Genomic DNA, 19,936 nt, shown 5'->3' on the forward strand with positions numbered 1-19,936 from the left:
CTGTGTGTGCTAGACCTCTGTATAGGCTGTGTGTGCTAGACCTCTGTGTAGGCTGTGTGTACAGCTAGACCTCTGTGTAGGCTGTGTGTACAGCTAGACCTCTGTGTAGGCTGTGTGTGCTAGACCTCTATATAGGCTGTGTGTACAGCTAGACCTCTATATAGGCTGTGTGTACAGCTAGACCTCTATATAGGCTGTGTGTACAGCTAGACCTCTATATAGGCTGTGTGTACAGCTAGACCTCTGTGCAGGCTGTGTGTACAGCTAGACCTCTGTGCAGGCTGTGTGTACAGCTAGACCTCTGTGTAGGCTGTGTGTGCTAGACCTCTGTGTAGGCTGTGTGTGCTAGACCTCTATATAGGCTGTGTGTGGTAGACCTCTATATAGGCTGTGTGTGCTAGACCTCTGTGTAGGCTGTGTGTATAGCTAGACCTCTATATAGGCTGTGTGTACAGCTAGACCTCTGTGTAGGCTGTGTGTACAGCTAGACCTCTATATAGGCTGTGTGTACAGCTAGACCTCTGTGTAGGCTGTGTGTGCTAGACCTCTGTGTAGGCTGTGTGTAAAGCTAGACCTCTATATAGGCTGTGTGTACAGCTAGACCTCTGTGTAGGCTGTGTGTACAGCTAGACCTCTGTGTAGGCTGTGTGTGCTAGACCTCTATATAGGCTGTGTACAGCTAGACCTCTGTGTAGGCTGTGTGTACAGCTAGACCTCTATATAGGCTGTGTGTACAGCTAGACCTCTGTGTAGGCTGTGTGTACAGCTAGACCTCTGTGTAGGCTGTATGTGGTAGACCTCTATACAGGTAGCACATGTGGGCAGTTGTCAATATGTACAGCCTGTTTGACATGGGTACTTCTATATTAAATTCTAACAAAATTGTTCTTGGCTTCAGAAGTGGTGTGTTTGTGTGTGTGTATGTGTGTGTGTGTTTACACAAATGGCTTTTCCAAGTCACAACTTGACAAGAATTTTGTTTCTTCTATACATAACCTAACACACCTTTTATACAACAGTTAGGAGCAAGGATTGAAGGAAAGGGGGAGGCGAATCTTACCATGATATGATCATTCACAATCATAAGTTCGATGTATTTGGTTTCCTCCTCTACATTACGGGGAAATCGAAGAAGCTATGACACCATGGGGAAAAAAGAAAGAAAAGAGAAGAAAAAAGACTAAACATGTAAATTTAGCTGCAAAAACTAAAAGCACAGAAGAAATCAATGAAACAAAATTTCCCTTTTTACTTCAGCATTGACTTTTAAACTCTCATCAGTTTTCTTAGTTTTTGAGTAGACAAAAATGTGCATGGTTTGAAAAAAATCAATGAAGAATAAAAATCAAGGGTGAAATAGTCTCTTGCCTCTATTTCCCTCTTCCACTGGGGGTAGAGCAAATTACTAATTTTTTCCCAAAATGTTTACACAAATACAACTAAATATGGATATATGCGTCATACGCCTACGTACTTCACGCTTGTCTTCATGAAAACATGTCTACCCAATAGTGGCATGGGAGCAGCACAGAGGAGCATTGCTCCTGCTTTAGCTCAACTCCAGCAGCAAATTTCAGAAAGTGAGGAGGCTGGTACTTTTCCGAGTCACCTCCAAATCTAGGAGTGTCCATGACTTTCCTCTGGTGTAGCCCATCGGATCCCACAAGCTACAGGGTGTGGTCAGCATAGCCCTGAAGTCCCCAAGTAGTCTTGGAGTGTCTTTAACTGCCACTTCTCTGCTCACAAGTTCTCCTCACTTTCCAAATCACAATCAATCAACACTATAGGCAAAGTTACCAGGGCAGGCTTCCCTTCTGCCCATCCATCACACAGTCATTAACAGGATCTGTGAAACGGACTGTTCTTTTATGACACGGGTCAATAAAGGAGGTATTTTTCCTCCAGTAAATCTTGTTCACTTGCCCAAAGACTATCTCTGTGATAAAGGCACACCATCAAGTCAAACCAGAATTAATGCATGCATGTTTCAGTGCTACATTTTAAACTAACTAAAAATATACAGCCGCATAGATTTTTGTCTCTTTCTAAATGCATTTTCTAATCTTTAAAAAAAAAAAAGACTCTTCCAACAGTAGTTTCACAGATGATAATGGACTGTATTTTTGTATTTAAAAACTAAGCAGGAAAACTAAATTGCACCCAATGATAACAATCTTTACAAACAAAACAACAACAACAACACGCTCCTACTAAGACAAGATCTCACTTGCTCACTCTGGGCTCCTAGTTAACTGAGAAGACTTTCGAATGAGTCCCAGCATTTTTCTAAATGCCTGCTACTTGCATTTGGACACAGTATCACACTGACTCAATTGCATGAGTTCATAAAGGAGTGAAGGGTTTCCCCTTCTTAGCCAATGACAAGATGCTGAGACTCTTCTAAAAGAACTCCAAAGCACACGGTAATAGGATATTTCTCCTATTCACAATTCCTATTCTCTCAACTCAGCATTCATAACAATACACAATTTTGTAAATTAAATCTTCAGGTAAATTATCTTTAATTTAACTCAAGACATCCATGTGTCTGTGTCTAAACAACAAACTTCAAGCCTGTGGGAGTGGCTTGGGGACCACACTGGCTTCTGAAGGGTGGTTCAGAGAATGTGGGTGGCTAGAGACACCCCTGGGACCAGACTTTCTATGAGAGTCCCCTTCTATTTGAGTCATGTGCATTTATCCTATCCTATTATTATATAATGAGTAAACAGGGATCATAGCACTACCTTCATAAGGGTATCACGGGGAGCAAAAGTGTTAAGATTCTGTCCAATTCTTCAGTTAAACAGTTAAGATTCTTATAATATGGACACGTGCATGCTAAGTTTTCAACAAATATCATCAACAGTAATTCACATAAGAATCTGTCTGAAACTACATTCTATTTTACAAGACATAGAAGCCTGTGCCTGTAATCCCAGCACTAGGGTGACTAGGGCAGGATGAATGCTGTAACTCTGAAGCCACCCTAAGCCACAGAGTGAGACCCTGTCAGAGGACAAAAGGAAACAAAACAGCAACAGTTTTATGGGAAGGTAATGGAAGCCCGGGCCTTAGTAACGTGACTGGGGTGGCCGAAGCAAAAGGTTCACGAGTTCTACACCTGCCTATAGAGTAAGTTCAAGCCCATACTGGACAACTTAAGCAGATCCTGTTTCTAAAAGGGCTGTGTATGTAGCTCAGAGATAGAACATTTGCTTGACATGTGAGCATTGCTAGGTTCAATCCTGGGAGGTGACGCGATGCTGACATGTGTATGAGGAACAAGCACATGCATAAAGATTATGCCCTGTCCTCTCTATAAAACAAGCACTTCACATAACCTTGAACAGGTTCGCTTTAATTGTCATCTGCTTCATTCCCTGTGTTCTTGTTATGCCTCATGCACGTGTAAGCTCCCACAAACCATCATCACCATGACTGTGATAGGTTGACCCTGACAAGAGATCTACATTCCAGGCCATTTGTCAACTTTGTGAGACACAGGGCAAGTCATCTTCAGATGTGAGAGCCATGTAAAGAACAGTATCTGCCCCCGTGGTTTAAGGTACCTTAAGGACAGTGCTATTATCACAATGTCCAGTTGAAGAGTCCTAAAGCTATGTCGTCATTTATATACTAAATCCAAGGCATCTCAAGTGAGAAAAAGGCATTTTGTAGCTTCAAAACCTATCAGGAATAGCAAAGAAGATCCCATGATGTGATTCATGCCTGAGCAAGAGAAGAGAAGCTGTGTTTCATGCAGAGACCTCACGACCCACGGTAATGGGGACTCCATATTCATTCATCGGATAGCCACTACTTGTAAAAGAACGCATCTTGTGGCTGCTTTCACACATCTGTCACCTGTTTGTGTCCCCACCCTCACATAGGCTGCACTAGTTCTTAACCCGCACCCTGCAGACACTGACTGTAGACTCAAATGATCGCCAGTGGCCTAGCGTTCTACATATCATAGCTTGCACCTGCAAACACATACCTGTCGCTTACTCCGCTTTAGTCTTGGCTTCAAAATAAATTTTGGTGGAGTAATATTTACTTGTTGAAATTCTACAAGAAAATAAAAACAAACAGTGCATTTTCCAGACTTTTGCTAGAAGGCAAAATTTCACCAGTTTTTCTTTCTACTTAGTGAGTACATGAAACATTAAGCAATTATGTTATATTAACCATGAATAAGTATCTAATGGGTAAATGCAATACACAAAAGCTCAATTTCCTCATGATCATTCTATGAATAACAACACATTTTTAATTCAAAATCTGCTAAGTAGCCAGCCTGATTTTCGCTTCCACCTTGTCTGGGGGCAGCAAAATAAAGAGGAGATATGGAACACACTTTTAACATGACCTCTTAGGAAGTTGATACAGGACACCAAAATTGGACTCAATTGTTTCCAACTCACAGACATTCTCTTCCAAGATAAGATTTATCTAAGACCTTCTTTGCTACTAAAGGGCAATGGGACAATCCGAGTCCCTCTTACTTGCATGTCAGATCACGCACAGACTATTCATGGATATAGATAAATTCATCTCTAGATTCTAGGTTAGCTGTAAGGGAGAACTTTCTACAGAGTGATGAAAACAGATGGAACTAACAAAAATCATCCTGAGTGAGGCAACCCACATCCAGAAAGACAAATACAGTCCGTACTAACTCATAAGTAGATATTAGCTATAAAATGATTGGTCTCACATGCATGAGTATATTAAATTGGACTTGGAGGTTATTACTTAAAAATTAGTTGGGAGAGAGTGGGGAGGTAGGAGGATGGATCTGGGAATAGTTGGGGGAGGACTAGGGGATGAGTGTGACCAAAATATATTATATGCATGTATGAAATTCTCAAAGAGTTAATAAAGAACATCTTAGAAACATTAACACCAGATAGTTAACGTTACGGCAATAAATATCTCAATATGAAAGAGTCATAGTGCATAATGCTAAAAGCACATAGCACTCCCACTAATCAGGCCTGAGTGAGTGGAGCTCGGAATCTCTCCTATTAGAGCCTCTGGAGGATTACAACTCCAGCTGACAGTTACATTACAAAAATCAGCAATGGGCACTCCGCTGAGCCCCAGTCGGGCCCTTGCCTCTCGGGAACTGTGAGATATAAGTGTTTATCCACAGCAAGCTCTGTACTAAAAATGGCAAACACAAACTGTAAATGTCTTAAACGTTTATTGCCATCTTTTGTGTTTCAGTATATCTGGAAAGGGCTGAGAATTCATTTTGTTTTGTTGTGCTAGGGACTAAATCAGGGACTCAAGCAAAACAAACAACGAACCCTAGATATACGAGGAGACGTGCTACGCTAGATAGATGAGGAGATACACTACACTTGCCCCATGCGCTGGAAGACTCACTGCTGAGCTGTTTCGCGCAGACCATCTCAACATTCGGGATGATCTAATAATTCCTAAGAGGAATTTCAGAAACTGACAAGTTGGTTCTAAAGCCTATGTGAAAATGCAATGGACCTAGAAGAGCTAAATTAATTTGAAAAAGGACAACACTGAAGGATATATGTACCTGATTTCAAAATACACTATAAAGCCACAATAAGCAAAAAAGTAGACACAGGTGGCTAAATGACAAGAGTCAAAGGAAGAAGCCTATTTTTAATACTTAGTGGCAATCCAAATATTCAGTGTTAATAACATATCTAACAAAGGCGTTATGTTCAGACTATGTAATCATTTTTTTTTAATTTTTGGCTAAGATCAAATGCAGAATATGTAAATCCTTGTACAATGCAAAAACCAAAGGAGAAAAACACAATGGTGACTATCAAGCACACACTACATATCACCCCCAGTCAGGAAACTGTCAGATGAAGTGCAATGCATAGCGTCATGCACAGCAGAACGGCCAACAACCACGAACCACAGATATGCCTCGGTATCTGTTGCTCAAGTTCTGGAGTAAACAGTGCTGCCATATGGCGCCGTGTGCGAGCAGAGTGATAGAAGCATCTGAAGAAGTCACTCAACTGCTCATAAAACAATCTTTTCAACGTAGAATCTTTGGGTCAATAAAATTGGCATCACCTGGGGACATGCTGGAGCTACAGTCCCAATATGGAGAGTTGAAAGCCCTGGGAGGAGGCCAGCAACATGTGGCTATCACCTAACCTGTTATTTTGGTAACAGGCTGAAGTTTTATGACATTGATCCCAAGCTTAACATACACCTTCCCAGGCCCTCCTTAGGGTATTAACTAGAAGAAATAAAAACATGCCTCTACAAAAAAGAAATGAATGGGGGGAAGGTAAAGGGGATGGAAAAACAGAACAGTCATACAAGAATATTCATGGTTGCTGATTAATAATTGCCTCAAACTGGAAAAACCTGGATGCCCATTAACATAATTCATAAGAATTGTAGTCTATTCATACCACAGAATACACTCAATAATAAAATCAATAAGTGATTGCTATTTTGACAACATAAACATCACAGAAATATGCTAAACAAAAGAAACTACATATAATACATGGTTTCATATGTTTAAAGCCCTACAAAAGACAAGACTAGCCAATAGGAAAAAATAGGCAGAAAATAGATTGTAGAAGCTGAAGGCAAGGAGTGGGAACGGCACAAGGAAGGGTCTCAGTAATAAAAATGTTGCATTTCAATAGTGGTCACCTTGGAGCCCAATGAGTGACACACGGGCTTGTGTTTTGTGCTTATCGGTTTCTAAAAGAGTTTAAACTAGTCCACTGAAAGCAAGATTCTTTTCCCTCCAAAACATGTTCTAAGGAACATTTGTCCTAAAGACATAGTATACAAAATAAAATACAAGTTGACAAATGTTGATTATACTATTTCTATCTCTAGGAAATAGATAACACCAAGCAAGATGAAGTGGTAATGGTGACCTATAACCCTGTTCAATTTCATTCGACCTAAAATAAAAGAAACGTATTTCTGACTTTCGCTTGTCTTCATCTAGTTTGTCACAGTAAATTCTAAGTAATCTTGAAAGACAATGCCACTGTCCTAATCAACAGCAGCAACCTCTGAGTGAAAATCTAGAAACAGGTCAAGCACGAAGAGTCAGGGCAGCAGCCCTGGCCCTCAGGAGGTCAGACAGGAGGATCACTGCAAGCCTGGGGCCGGGGTGGGCTACAAAGTTGGACCTTATCCGAAAAAAAAGGAAAGAAAAAATGCCAAGTCACCTCTGAAATTATTTCTGAAAAAGAACCCTGAACAAAGCCTTAAAAAAATTGTATGGTTACATTTCTATACTGAAGTCTTTGGTGGGGAATCATTATTACTTTAAATATTAATCAATGTTGATTGCTTCCAGTAAGACCTATTACACTGCAGCTTTATTCTCACATAGCTATTCATGATTAATTCTGTTCCCATAACTGGCATTACGAGAAGTTTCCTAAGGTTGGTGACAGGACAGCACACGCTTCTCTGTAGAGCAAGAGCGTCTGTGCGTTTATCAGCAGACTACCCTAAGTATGGATTCTTTTTCAGATTTTACTCTTTTGTTATGTGTGCAATAGCTGGGGGCATGCACGTGCCACACCCCACAGGGAGGTCAGAGGACAGTTCCCAGAGTCTGTTCTCTCCAGCTTTCATGTGGGCTCTGAGGACCGAAGCAGATCACTAGGCTTTTGTGGTAAGTGCCATTCCTCACTGAGCAATCTCGCTGGCCTCCAAAACAGTGGATCCTATCAAACGGGATCTTGAATCCCTTCACCACAGTGGAAAGTGCTAGTTTCTCTATGGTAGAACTACAGGAGGCCAGGGAGTCACAACTCGACCCAGAGAGGAAGGGGTATTAAAACTCAGCATTCACCTCATTCTCTAACAAGATGCTATGAGCTTAGGCTGGCAATGTTTTCATGTCTTCCTGTGAGTCTCTCACAGGAGTCTCTCAAAGTATCATGATCCTTGACCTTCAGTAGCTGTGGGACCCTGGAAAAGACATACTAGCTGAACCTCTGTTTCTTCATCTTCATGTTACATGAACATACAAAGCTATGGCAAAAACAAAGCTAATTAAAAGGCGTTAAAGACAAATGCCCACTGCATATTCAGTGCTCCACAAACATGGGGTGCTAGCAGCCAGGTCAGCTCCGCTTGCCATGTGACTTGTCGATGCCCCTCTCCAATCGACATTTGCAGCAATTAAGCTATAAACACAAATGAGAGGAAAATATGTGCCCATTTCACAAGTAGCAAACAATTATATAAAAGGCTAAATTATAGCTTTTGCTTAAAATGCTACAGCAAAATAAGAGAAAGGAAACAGCACATGGAGAGATGATTCATGCCTGTGTTCACAAAACCATCATTTTCCCAAGGATGGGTTTTCACATCATTTACCAGTTTTACTCTAAATTATGTCTCATTCCTAATATTGAGTCTTAATTTCTTAAGTATTCCTTCTGTGTGTTTAAGCCATATTTTTCTTCAATTGTAAACAAGAAGTCAGTTTGCATTTTATTCTTCCCTTTGGTGCAACTCGATAGACCCCCTAAAATGTCAAGAGCAATGTTCAATTATTATTTAGGATATATATTCGTTCTAAAGTAGCAACTGAATTACTGGGTTGTTGTTTAAAAGAAATCCCCAATATGAATACCATACCAGACGGGAGATCATCCAAGGGAAATTCAAACAGTCTGGATTTGTAAACCGAGTGAAACTGAGACCCCTCCTGAAAGGCAAAGGGCAGAGATTAAGCGCATGGCAAGTAAGCATCTTTGGCTTTAGGAGATCGTAGCTGGAGAAGCTAGGACTAGGGAACTGCAGCTTGACTACAGTGTTCCATGTTTATAAGGGCTCATGAGCTGCACAGCCCCATTCTTCTAGCACTGCAGTCACCGATTGCAACCAAGAAGCCTCACAGGCAGAAAGGACAAAGCTGCAGTAACGGAAAATAAATTCCCCAAGGGAATGTAAGACCTCTTGGAAAATGGGTTAATGATTGGCTTCTTTCATGATTCTTGCCCCTACATTAAGAGCCAGCAAGGCTACCAATTTTCCTGGTGACTGCAAGCAAAACAACAGACACAAGCAATGCCCAGAATCCTGACATAGACAGTTCCAGAAGGCAAGAAATAACACAACACTTTTTCTTCTAAGCAAAACTATTAAACATTCAAATGATTTCATCTGGCTTCATCTAAGTGCTAAAGAAATAAAATGTCCTAGTATGTAAGTTAACTACAGCCTCTAAAAAGTCAGTGTCCTGCAAAGTGATAAAGCAGCTTTAGTAGGTCCTCAGGGAACACACATCAGATGGTTCCCCAAACAGGGTTGTTTAAGATGTGAAAAAAATAATGCATTCATGGAAATTACCTCCTCTGTAAATGTTTGACCAGCATGGCATGAAACAAGAAAGTTTGTTTGTATATGCAAAAAAAAAAAAAAAAAAAAAAAAGATCAAAAACTGTATTGTTTCCCTGTAGCCCGACAGATTTGGCCTTAGCCAAAGAGCAATGAGGGCATTGTAGTCTATAATCTTAGTCCTTTCCTAATAGGAGGAAATAACGAAGGGTAAATGAGGCTGGAACGATGGCACTTTGATCAGTGTGGCTGATGTCCTTATATGGAAAGGAGGAGATGATCAGAAATATCTCTCTGCCAAGTAAAAATACAGCGGGAAGTCAACCAGTTGCCACCCGAGGGGAGAGCGTTCGGAGGACACCAGCCCTACTGTCACCTCGATTTTTAATGTCACAGTCTAGAGAACTATGAGAAAATACTTTGTGGTATAAGACACACAGTCATGGTATTTGGTATAGCCAGACATGCAACAGAGAGAAGTCGTGGCTTCAGAAGACACTTCAGAGAAAGTATTCCCAACATACTCAGTATCGTGTGTGTGTATGTGTGTGTGTGTGTAGTCCTGGCCCTAACAATATAACATACATGAAAGGTGGAAAGGGAATGAATGAGACGAAGGTCTCGGCACCAATGCTGCCGTTCGCACGGCAGGCGGAGCACTTACGTGGGAGGTCTCGTTTTCTTCGGGCTCGATGAGATATGTGTGGTTCCCGTCAAAGAACATCCCACTGCCGAGCACAAGAAAATAATTAGACAGAGCTACCAAGTCTCAGTCAGAGCAAGCTCGTTTTATGGTCCGCAGCCCAGGCCTGGTCACTTTCAGTGTCTATTTCCCAGAGCCCCCATCCTCAGCAGACAGGTGGAGCATCACACCAGCAGGTGAGACATCACACAGGCATAGCACACACACTTCTGTCTCTGACCTCACTAAGGCAGATCCTCCCGCCTTGAACTCCAAGCTCAAGACTGAATTCTCCGCTTTTCGTTATTCTTCTAACATGGAATTCTGAGACTTACAATAAAGGCCACCCTAGAATATCTGTGAAAGCGTAATTCTCAAAAACCCTCCTTAGACTTCAAGGCCGGGACTCTGGAAGCCGTATTTAAAACAAGTCCCAGACCAGAGTGGCAGCAGACTCCTGTAATTATAGTGTGCTCTGTTAGGTCTGCCTCAGAAATTAAAACAAGTCTCAGCAGCTGGAAGTGCGGAAATAAGCTTGCAATCCCAAGTACTTGTAGTGAGACGGCAGCAAGAAGATTCATGGTCAAGGCTGACCTGGGCAAATTCAGCAGCTTGTCCAAAAATCAAATGCTACAGCAGGTAAGGATACAGCTTGGTTGTTGAGCGTTCCTCAAGTTACACAGCCATTCAGTACTGAGAAGACCAACAAAGCACACAACAGCAGAAACACCTGGGCGATGCTGACGACAAGGGCTGCCTGAGAGCACTCTGAGAATGGGTGGAAGGTGCTGGAAGGTGCTTTGGCAATAAGGCGAATGCATTTGCACGACTTGAACTAAATCCTTTCACAACTGTAAAGGGAGAACCCATGACCGCCTGTCCAGGAGAGACACTGAAGTAGCCTTCCTAGATTCCATCTCTCACATGAGGAAGACAGGAAACTAGGCAGTCTGGGCACACGAACTGATCATCTGCAACCAGAGACCACCTTTGCTCACTCATTCAGAGTGAACCGACAGGGAACCAACAAGGCATGGCTGCAGATGCAGGGAGTGGGCCATAAGGGAACAATTTTCTGTTGAATTACATTTTGTGGAGAATAAAAAAATAAATACACAATAATGAAGGAAATCTAAGTTAGAAGAACATGGACTTTATGGTGGAAATCAAGCAGGTTCAAGTTAGTGATTAGCACTAGAAGCCTGGGTGTGGGAGAGCTGAACAAGAAGACGGGGTTTCTGCTAGGAGTTCAGGGTACGGCTCCACAAGGAAGATGGCTTACCTATACCATACAAAGGGCATTTCAGTTGCTCTCATGGCATGATCCAGGAAAAGTAAGAGGACAACATGGTGAGGGCAGGATGGGCAGGGGACAGAGTAATGGGAAAATGCAGTCAGAGGCCCATTGGTGGTTACAGTAGGTAGTCTCTTCTGAGGGTCTTTGCTGTTACTCTAATGAGAAGACTGACAAGAAGACTTTTAAAGGGAGGAAATGCCTTCTCCCTATTTTGTTTTATTGCTTGTTTATTGAGACAGTGTCAGTCAGCCCTAGGCTGACTCTGAACTAACAGCAATCTATCTGCCTCTGCCTCCCAAGTGCTAAAATCGCAGGCAAGAGCCAATATGCTTGGTTCTCCCTGTCTCAAAATGTCCTTGCTACAGTGTTAGAGTACCCTAGAGAATAGCAAGACTAGGGGCAGGGATAAGTGCTTGGTTCTCCCTGTCTCAAAATGTCCTTGCTACAGTGTTAGAGTACCCTAGAGAATAGCAAGACTAGGGGCAGGGATAAGTGCTTGGTTCTCCCTGTCTCAAAATGTCCTTGCTACAGTGTTAGAATACCCTAGAGAATAGCAAGACTAGGGGCAGGGATAAGTGCTTGGTTCTCCCTGTCTTAAAATGTCCTTGCTACAATGTTAGAATACCCCAGAGAATAGCAAGACTAAGGGCAGGGGTTCGTAGAAAAGGATTACTATAATAACTCAAAGAAGATAGTGGTGATTACAGAAGTGGTGGGAACTGGCCAGATTCTGGAGTGTGTGTGTGTATGCATTCACGTGTATGCAGTTCTTTTAGCTGTTGAGGAGTAAACCCGGGGCCTCACAGGCTAAGCACATTATATCACTGACCCACAGGCCCAGACAAGATATATTTTGAAAGTAGAACCAAAAAGATTTTATTGAAAAGTTTGATGTAGACTTTGCCAGAAAAAAATATCAACAAAGACCCTAAGGTTTTAACCTAAGCAGTGTAAAGACAGCACTGACTAAGCAAAGTAACAGTTTCAGAAGGAACACAGTGGGCAGCCCCAGCAGGCAGAGGACAGGAAGGAGGCACAAATCAGGAGCGCTTGGGAACTCTTATGCTGGAGATGGCTATCTGCTATTTACAAATCCTATAAAGGGGGTGCCTCAGTTCCCGTTCTATCGCTGTGAAGAGACATCATGACCAAGGCAACTCATACAAGAAAGCATTTAACTGGGGACCTGCTTACAGTTTCAGAGTTGGTCCTGGATCTCTATGGTGGGAAGCATGACAACAGGCAGGCATGATGTTGGAGAAGTAGCTGAGAGCTACATCCTGATCCTCAGGTAGCAGGCAGAGACAGAGAGACTAGGATTTTGAAACTCAAAGCCCATCCCAAGTGACACACTTCTTCCAACAAGGCCACACCTCCAAATCCTTCTATCACCAACTAGAGGCTAAGTATGTAAATATATGAGCCACAGGGCCATTCTCAAGACAACTACCACAGGGAGTGTTGAAGTTCACAAGGCATCATCTCCTGGTCAGAAAACTCCTGATACCCCTCTGGTCGGACAAATGCAGTGCTTCTACTGAGATCAGGTGCCTCGTGGTGTCACTGACACTCATCTTTGTTCAGGCCCCTGAGGGGAGCAGAGCTGTGATCTTCTACATTACCTTTTCAATCTAGGGTTTAAAGGTTCACATGATAGCAGCACTGTTAGATACAGAATACTATTTTTCTCTCGATGATAATGCTATGAAATCTATTGGTTTCCCTGAGCTATAATTACAACCGTTTCCAGGTCTCCCTCTGTCTAAATTCTTTCACCCCTGATGGGACATCTTCCACATGCCTTAAACTCTAATATACCCACAGAACAGACATTCGCACATCTGCACAGCTTTCAAATGCAAATGTTTGAATATCACAGAATTGGAATTTAAAAATAAGTAGATGTAGTTTTAATGTAGTATTACCATAATACTACATATATATGACTGTGTTGACTCCTCTTCAAAACAGGCAAAGTATGACAGAAATTTTTGTCTATCACGCAAAGAACTGGCCAGATCTACCCAGAACATTCTATAACTATTAATCTTTGCCAGTGTTCACATGGCAAGCAGATTATTTTGCTACCTGTCACAGTTTTTGTGAACTTGGCAAAAACCAAGCCCTACTTTGGAAGAAGGACTCACCATTGAGCTACCCCCACTAGGCGGGTCTGCAGACAAGCCTACGCGACATTTTCTTGAGCACGGACTGACATGGGAGAGTCCAGGCTACTACAGGCAGTACTAAGCCTGAGCAGATGGGTCTGGGTTGTATAAGAAGATAAGCTGACCAAGCCAGGGAGAGCAAACCAGAAATCAGCATTTCTCCTCTCCTGCCCTGCCTTGTGTTCCTGCCCTGGCGTCCACTGAAGATGGACGACAGCGTATAAGATAAAATAAGCCCTTTCCTCCCCAGGTTGAATTGGTCAGTGTTCCTTCACAGCAGTAGAAAGGAAACTAGGATAATGTCAAACGAGAAAATCAGGTTTTTTCATTATGTACTCACTCCTAAGTGGATATTAGGTATAAAGTAGAAGATAACCATGCTACAATCCACAGACCCAGAGAAGCTAAGTAACAGGGACAGTTCAAGAGGACACCTGTGGACCTCCCTAGGAAGGGGAAATAGAACAGAGTTTATGGGTGGACTGGGAATGGGTAGGGCTGGGTATGAGATGGGTGAGGTCAGGGTGGGATGGAGGGCGAGTACTGGAGAACAGACTGGAATTGGAAGACCATTTGGGAAATTACTTAGAATCCTAGTACAGTGGAAACTCCCTGGAATATACAAGAGTGACCCTAGTGACGCCTCTTAGTAACAGGGGATACAGAGCTCAAACTGTCATCTATAACTAGGTGAGGCTCCCAGAGGTGGAACCGGGACATCAACCTACAGTCTGTCCTCCCTGCAATATTGGCTAAGCTAATGGTGGCACAGAAATGTGGGCCCAGGCCACAGGAGGGAGCCCACGCCTGGTTGGCCTGGATGGCCAAGAACCAGAAGTCAGACAGCCTAGAAACCCAGGACAGAAACAAACACTACTGGCAAAGGAAAACGTCAATGAAAGGATTGCTGATGATTTTCTGCTGTACTCACGGACAACTGCGTAGCCCCGTTGTTGTCAGAGAGGCATCATTCAGCAACTGAGCAGACGCAAAGCCCCACAGTCAAACACTAGGTGGAGCCAGGGAATCCCACAAAGAGAAGGGGAAGAAGGACTCTTGGAGCCAGAGGGACTTTTTTCCTTCTCCTACGTTCCCTTGTCCAGCCTTGATTGGAGGGTTTGTGCCTAGCCTTATTGTAATTTGTTATGCCATGTTCAGTTGGTATCCCTGGGAGGCCTGCTCATTTTTTTGTGGGGGAGGAAGTTCAAGATAGGATTTCTCTGTGTAACAGTCGTGGCTGTCCTGGAACTCTCTCTGTAAACCAGGCTGGCCTCGTACTCACAGAGATCCTCCTGCCCTGCCTGTTAAGTGCTGGGATTAAAGGTATGTGCCACCACATTTCCAGTGTGATCTTTTTTTTAAGGACATGAAGGAGAAGTCGATCTGGGGAGGGGAGAGGTTGTGGGGGGTACAAAGAGGAGTGGAGAGAGAGGAAACTGTGGTTAGAATGTAATGTATGAGAAAAAATAAAAAGATTCTGATTCCTCATAACATGTTTTTACTAATACCTTAATAATAATAAATAATAATAGTAAAACAACTGTTTCATTTGCTTTGTGGGTTGACAGCTTTACATTATGACATAAATTCTACATATGTTAAGCCTAAAGCAATTACACCCTATAGATAGAACCAAATAACTAGAACAGTTGAGTTAAATTGCTATAAAGCTGAATTAAAGTAAGATTTTGAAAGAAAACAGTCATTTTTACAAATTTCCACAAGGGGGCAATAAACTTATATTTGATCTCATCTTTTTAGGTTCCCATAGTTACAAGATTTTGTGATAACATCAAACATCATAGACCAAAATATTGCTATTAATCCTTTGAATTTGTAAAACTGTACCCCTACAGACTCTATGAGAAAAGATTATTAATATAATTTTCCCATTTTATGTTCCTCAACTAAATGCAGTGAATCAGAAACATAAACAAACCTCATTATGTACTTGATCATTCATAATGGAGGAATTCTGTATGAAGTAATATGGCTTATACCTAAACCATTATACTGAGATAGCCTATGACCTTTAATGTTCCCAATATCCCTCCAACATATTGCTAGAGGCAACTGTGTTCAGAAGTAAAATCATGATCATAATACGGTTCATCAGTAACAAAAAGTACGGACCATGTCTATACCATCTAAGAAAGTCTAAGCACCGTAGCACACAATTCCGTTTGTACTTGGAGACACGTCATGGACTTTTCTATTAATTTCAGTTTGCTTAGTTTTAAGTGAAAGGTAGATACAAAATATACTAACTTAAAGCAACTGAGGCAGGAGTTCCCACCCTCCTTAGAGGACTGTGGGAGGGTAGAACCAGTTCCTGTCTTAGACGCTCGTGCCCAGTAGGGCCCATAGGAGAAGCTCATCACTTCCTCCTGGGTCTCAGACAGCGTCCATTTGGGAAACTGGGACACAAACCGGAGAGCAGTGAGCACCATGCTCACACTGTGACTCGGGCTGAGATTCTGTGAGTAATACAGAGGTGGGGAAGGCCTCTTTTATATCACTCTTCCTTCTAACACACATTTGCTAATATAAACATCAGCAAGATCAAACATAATATACCAAGCCTACCGGCCTGCTGTGTTGAGATAAGGTACACCACTTTTACTATGGCAATGATTTCAACATTTCTTTCATCAGGTAAGAAAATCAAGGTCCTTGAACAATAAGCAAAGATGCCGTGTCGCTAATCTCTCTTCACTTGAGGAACATATGCAAAATAAATATGCATATATTTGTCATAAGAAGCAAGAGGCTTTACATTAAGCGAATGCACGGCCTCCATTCTCTGGCCATCTACTCACCCTGGCAGTTTCTCTGTCTATCTGTCTAACGGACCTCTCTCCAGAGCTTGGCCAGAGCTGTCACTTGGGCCACTAGCCAGACTCTCCAGCCTTTCTCATTCCATCGCCACTGCAGATTGCAGATCTAACACCCACTCAAGGTTCTCTGAAAGCATGCCGCAGGGCCCACTCCACCTGCTGCAGTGGCACCTTGGGGGAGCTCAGGCTCTTCCTGTCCTTCAGCACCAATTTTCTGTTTGTTTCTGGCCCTTGTGTTATTTATTATTACTTTCTCAAATAAAAAATATATACCTAAATATACCTATAATATTCCACAAGATAAAGCCAGGCAAATTTGCCCTGCATACTAGTACACTGAGGTCTCAAGACTCACCCAAGCTAAAATTGCCGTAACGTTTCTAGTGACAGATACACAGCGGCTCACAGTACCAGTTGATTAGTGGAAAAGGCCACATTTCCAACTTAGTACAAAAAGGATATCTAGCAACAAAACTTAAAAGTAATTGTCTGGAACTGATCTATTGGGAGCCCACCAAGGCCAGCTGGACTGGGACTGAATAAGCATGGGTTGAAACTGGACTCTCTGAACATGGCGGACAATGAAGGCTGATGAGAAGCCAAGGACAATGGCACTAGGTTTCGATCCTAATACATGAACTGGCTTTGTGGGAGCTTAGCCTGTTTGGATGCTCACCTTCCTGGACCTAGATAGAAGTGGGAGGACCTTGGTCTTCCCGCAGGGCAGGGAATTTGGACTGCTCTTCAGTATCGAGAGGGAGGGGGAATGGAGTGGGGGGAGGAGAAGAGGAGTGGGGATAGGGGGAGGGGAGTGGAGGGAGGGGGCAATATGAGGAAGGAGGGGGAAGGAAATGGGAAACGGGGAGCAGGTGGAAATTTTAATTAAAAAAGAATAAAAAAAAGTAATTGTCTTAGCTCACTCTGTGCAAACAACAACAAACAAAGTAAAACACGCCAGAAAGAACCAAATGATTCAGTCTAAACAGGATGCTCAGAGATGAACCGGTAGTTCCCAAGAGGCCGTAAACACATTCATCACTATCCCAGACAGGATGGAGAGAGGTGTATTCCCATGTTCACCATCAGCACACATTCTGTGGGGGGGGGAGGTCGTGAGAAAGGAAGCAAGGAAAGCCAAACTCGCCCTCAGAGCTCCATGCCTGTGTGTGTCCCCTCCCACAGTGCTGTGAGTTACGTGGGTTCTACAGAACACAGAGCTTCTGGGGTCATCTGTGTTGTTTGTGCAGAAAGCCATGAATGTTCATCTGCTAGGATTTCTATCATTTCAGGAAAATAGAAAGACTCAAACCAAGGAATAGTAGAGGGTTGAATTGGTTTTGAGGAACAGAAAACAAAGTAACCCAAGCCACTCCAGTCTGTATCTGGGTGAAACTAAAAAAATTCTCCAAGTATCACTGTAGGGCGGCATAATTTCAAAGCCTCTGGCTCCCAAAACTCTAACACTGTGCTAGTACATTCTGAAACTCTAAATATTACTAATTCATTAAACATAAAGAAAAGTTACTGAAACAGCAAATGTATAATGATTTGTGTGGCACTTACTGGAGTCCATGGCATGTGGACAGGGCAACAAATGAACCAGGGCTTCCTCGGATCTGGCCCTGGTAGTAACAGTGTTCTCCTCCCTGGAAAGAGAAAGAGAGGGCATGAGCCTGGCCCCAGAAGCGTCTTACACTGCACCTCCAAATACGCTGCACAGGGCTTCATCACCCAGATTAGCATTGTCCAGCCAGTTCCAACAGAATTATTTATGAACGTGTCTATTGAGCAGACGCCAAATCAGAAGGCGGGAAATAAAGGTGGACTTAGGGGAATAAAGGTGGACTTAGGGGATAAAGGTGGACTTAGGGGAATAAAGGTGGACTTAGGGGGATAAAGGTGGACTTAGGGGAATAAAGGTGGACTTAGGGGATAAAGGTGGACTTAGGGGAATAAAGGTGGACTTAGCGGAATAAAGGTGGACTTAGGGGAATAAAGGTGGACTTAGGGAATAAAGGTGGACTTAGGGGATAAAGGTGGACTTAGGGGAATAAAGGTGGACTTAGGGGATAAAGGTGGACTTAGGGGAATAAAGGTGGACTTAGGGGATAAAGGTGGACTTAGGGGATAAAGGTGGACTTAGGGGATAAAGGTGGACTTAGGGGAATAAAGGTGGAATTAGGGGAATAAAGGTGGACTTAGCGGAATAAAGGTGGACTTAGCGGAATAAAGGTGGACTTAACTTTGCTTTTATGCTGATGCTACAGCAGCCAAAATGCTGAGATAAGTGTGTGGCCCGTGTGCCAGGGCAGGTTTAATGACCTATCTCCCAGTTCTGAGGGATTCCCTCCTGAGCAACATTGCAGTGTAATTTAGCACCCAGCTGAGCAAAAAGAAACGGGCATCACTTGAGAGTCATCAGATTCTTATGATGGAGGAAAAGATCTGTTTTTGTGATGTTCACATCAAGTTTATAGCATTCTTTCTCAAGTTGGGAATTGCTGTTCTTCTAACAGTCTGGAGGTAGAGTTTAAAGTTCCCTCTACATTACAATCCCTGACTTCAAACTCTATTACAGAGCTACAGTATTGAAAACAGTTTGGTATTGGCATAAAAACAGAGAAGTCGACCAATGGAATCGAATAGAAGACCTGGACTTTAACCCACAAACCTATGAACACCTGATTTTCGATAAAGGAGCTAAAAGTATACAATGGAAAAAAGAGAGCATCTTCAACAAATTGTGCTGGCATAACTGGATGTCAATCTGTAGAAGAATGAAAATAGATCCATATCTATCACCATGCACAAAACTCAAGTCCAAATGGATTAAAGATCTCATTATCAGTCCAAACACACTGAACCTGATAGAAGAGAGAGTGGGAAGTACTCTACAACACATGGGCACAGGAGACCACTTCCTACGTATGACCCCAGCAGCACAGACATTAAGGGCAACATTGAATAAATGGGACCGCCTAAGACTGAGAAACTTCTGTAAAGCAAAGGACACTGTCAATAAGACAAAAAGGCAACCCACTGACTGGGAGAAGATCTTCACCAACCCCGCAACTGACAAAGGTCTGATCTCCAAAATATATAAAGAACTCAAGAAACTAGACTGTAAAAGGTTAATCAACCCAATTATAAAATGGGGCACTGAGCTGAACAGAGAATTCTCAACAGAAGAAGTTCAAATGGCCAAAAGACACTTAAAGTCATGCTCAACTTCCTTAGCAATCAGGGAAATGCAAATCAAGACAACTTTAAGATACCATCTTACACCTGTCAGAATGGCTAAAATCAAAAACACCAATGAGAGCCTTTGCTGGAGAGGTTGTGGAGAAAGGGGTACCCTCATCCATTGCTGGTGGGAGTGCAAACTTGTGCAACCACTTTGGAAAGCAGTATGGTAGTTTCTCAGGAAATTTGGGATCAACCTACCCCTGGACCCAGCAATACCACTCTTGGGAATATACCCAAGAGATGCCCTATCATACAACAAAAGTATATGCTCAACTATGTTCATAGCAGCATTGTTTGTAATAGCCAGAACCTGGAAACAACCTAGATGCCCTTCAATGGAAGAATGGATGAAGAAAGTATGGAATAT

General features: G+C 42.6%; 1 protein-coding gene across 11 annotated transcripts in view; it reads right to left on the reverse strand.

The window, feature by feature from the left end:
- The window catches only part of Adam22 (ADAM metallopeptidase domain 22), a 243,642-nt gene that overhangs the window by 63,560 nt on the left and 160,146 nt on the right, over positions 1 to 19,936 (reverse strand). For all 11 annotated transcript variants that reach the window (XM_057758312.1, XM_057758318.1, XM_057758316.1 and 8 more), the window contains exons 5-9: positions 17,887 to 17,969; positions 10,004 to 10,067; positions 8,638 to 8,707; positions 4,001 to 4,071; positions 1,061 to 1,135 (exon numbers count right to left, since the gene is read on the reverse strand). In XM_057758312.1, coding sequence (XP_057614295.1) covers positions 1,061 to 1,135; positions 4,001 to 4,071; positions 8,638 to 8,707; positions 10,004 to 10,067; positions 17,887 to 17,969 — 363 coding nt within the window. The remainder of the gene's footprint in view (positions 1 to 1,060; positions 1,136 to 4,000; positions 4,072 to 8,637; positions 8,708 to 10,003; positions 10,068 to 17,886; positions 17,970 to 19,936) is intronic.

The sequence above is a fragment of the Chionomys nivalis genome, chromosome 26 (genome assembly GCF_950005125.1).
Source record: "Chionomys nivalis chromosome 26, mChiNiv1.1, whole genome shotgun sequence".
Lineage (NCBI taxonomy): Eukaryota > Metazoa > Chordata > Mammalia > Rodentia > Cricetidae > Chionomys > Chionomys nivalis.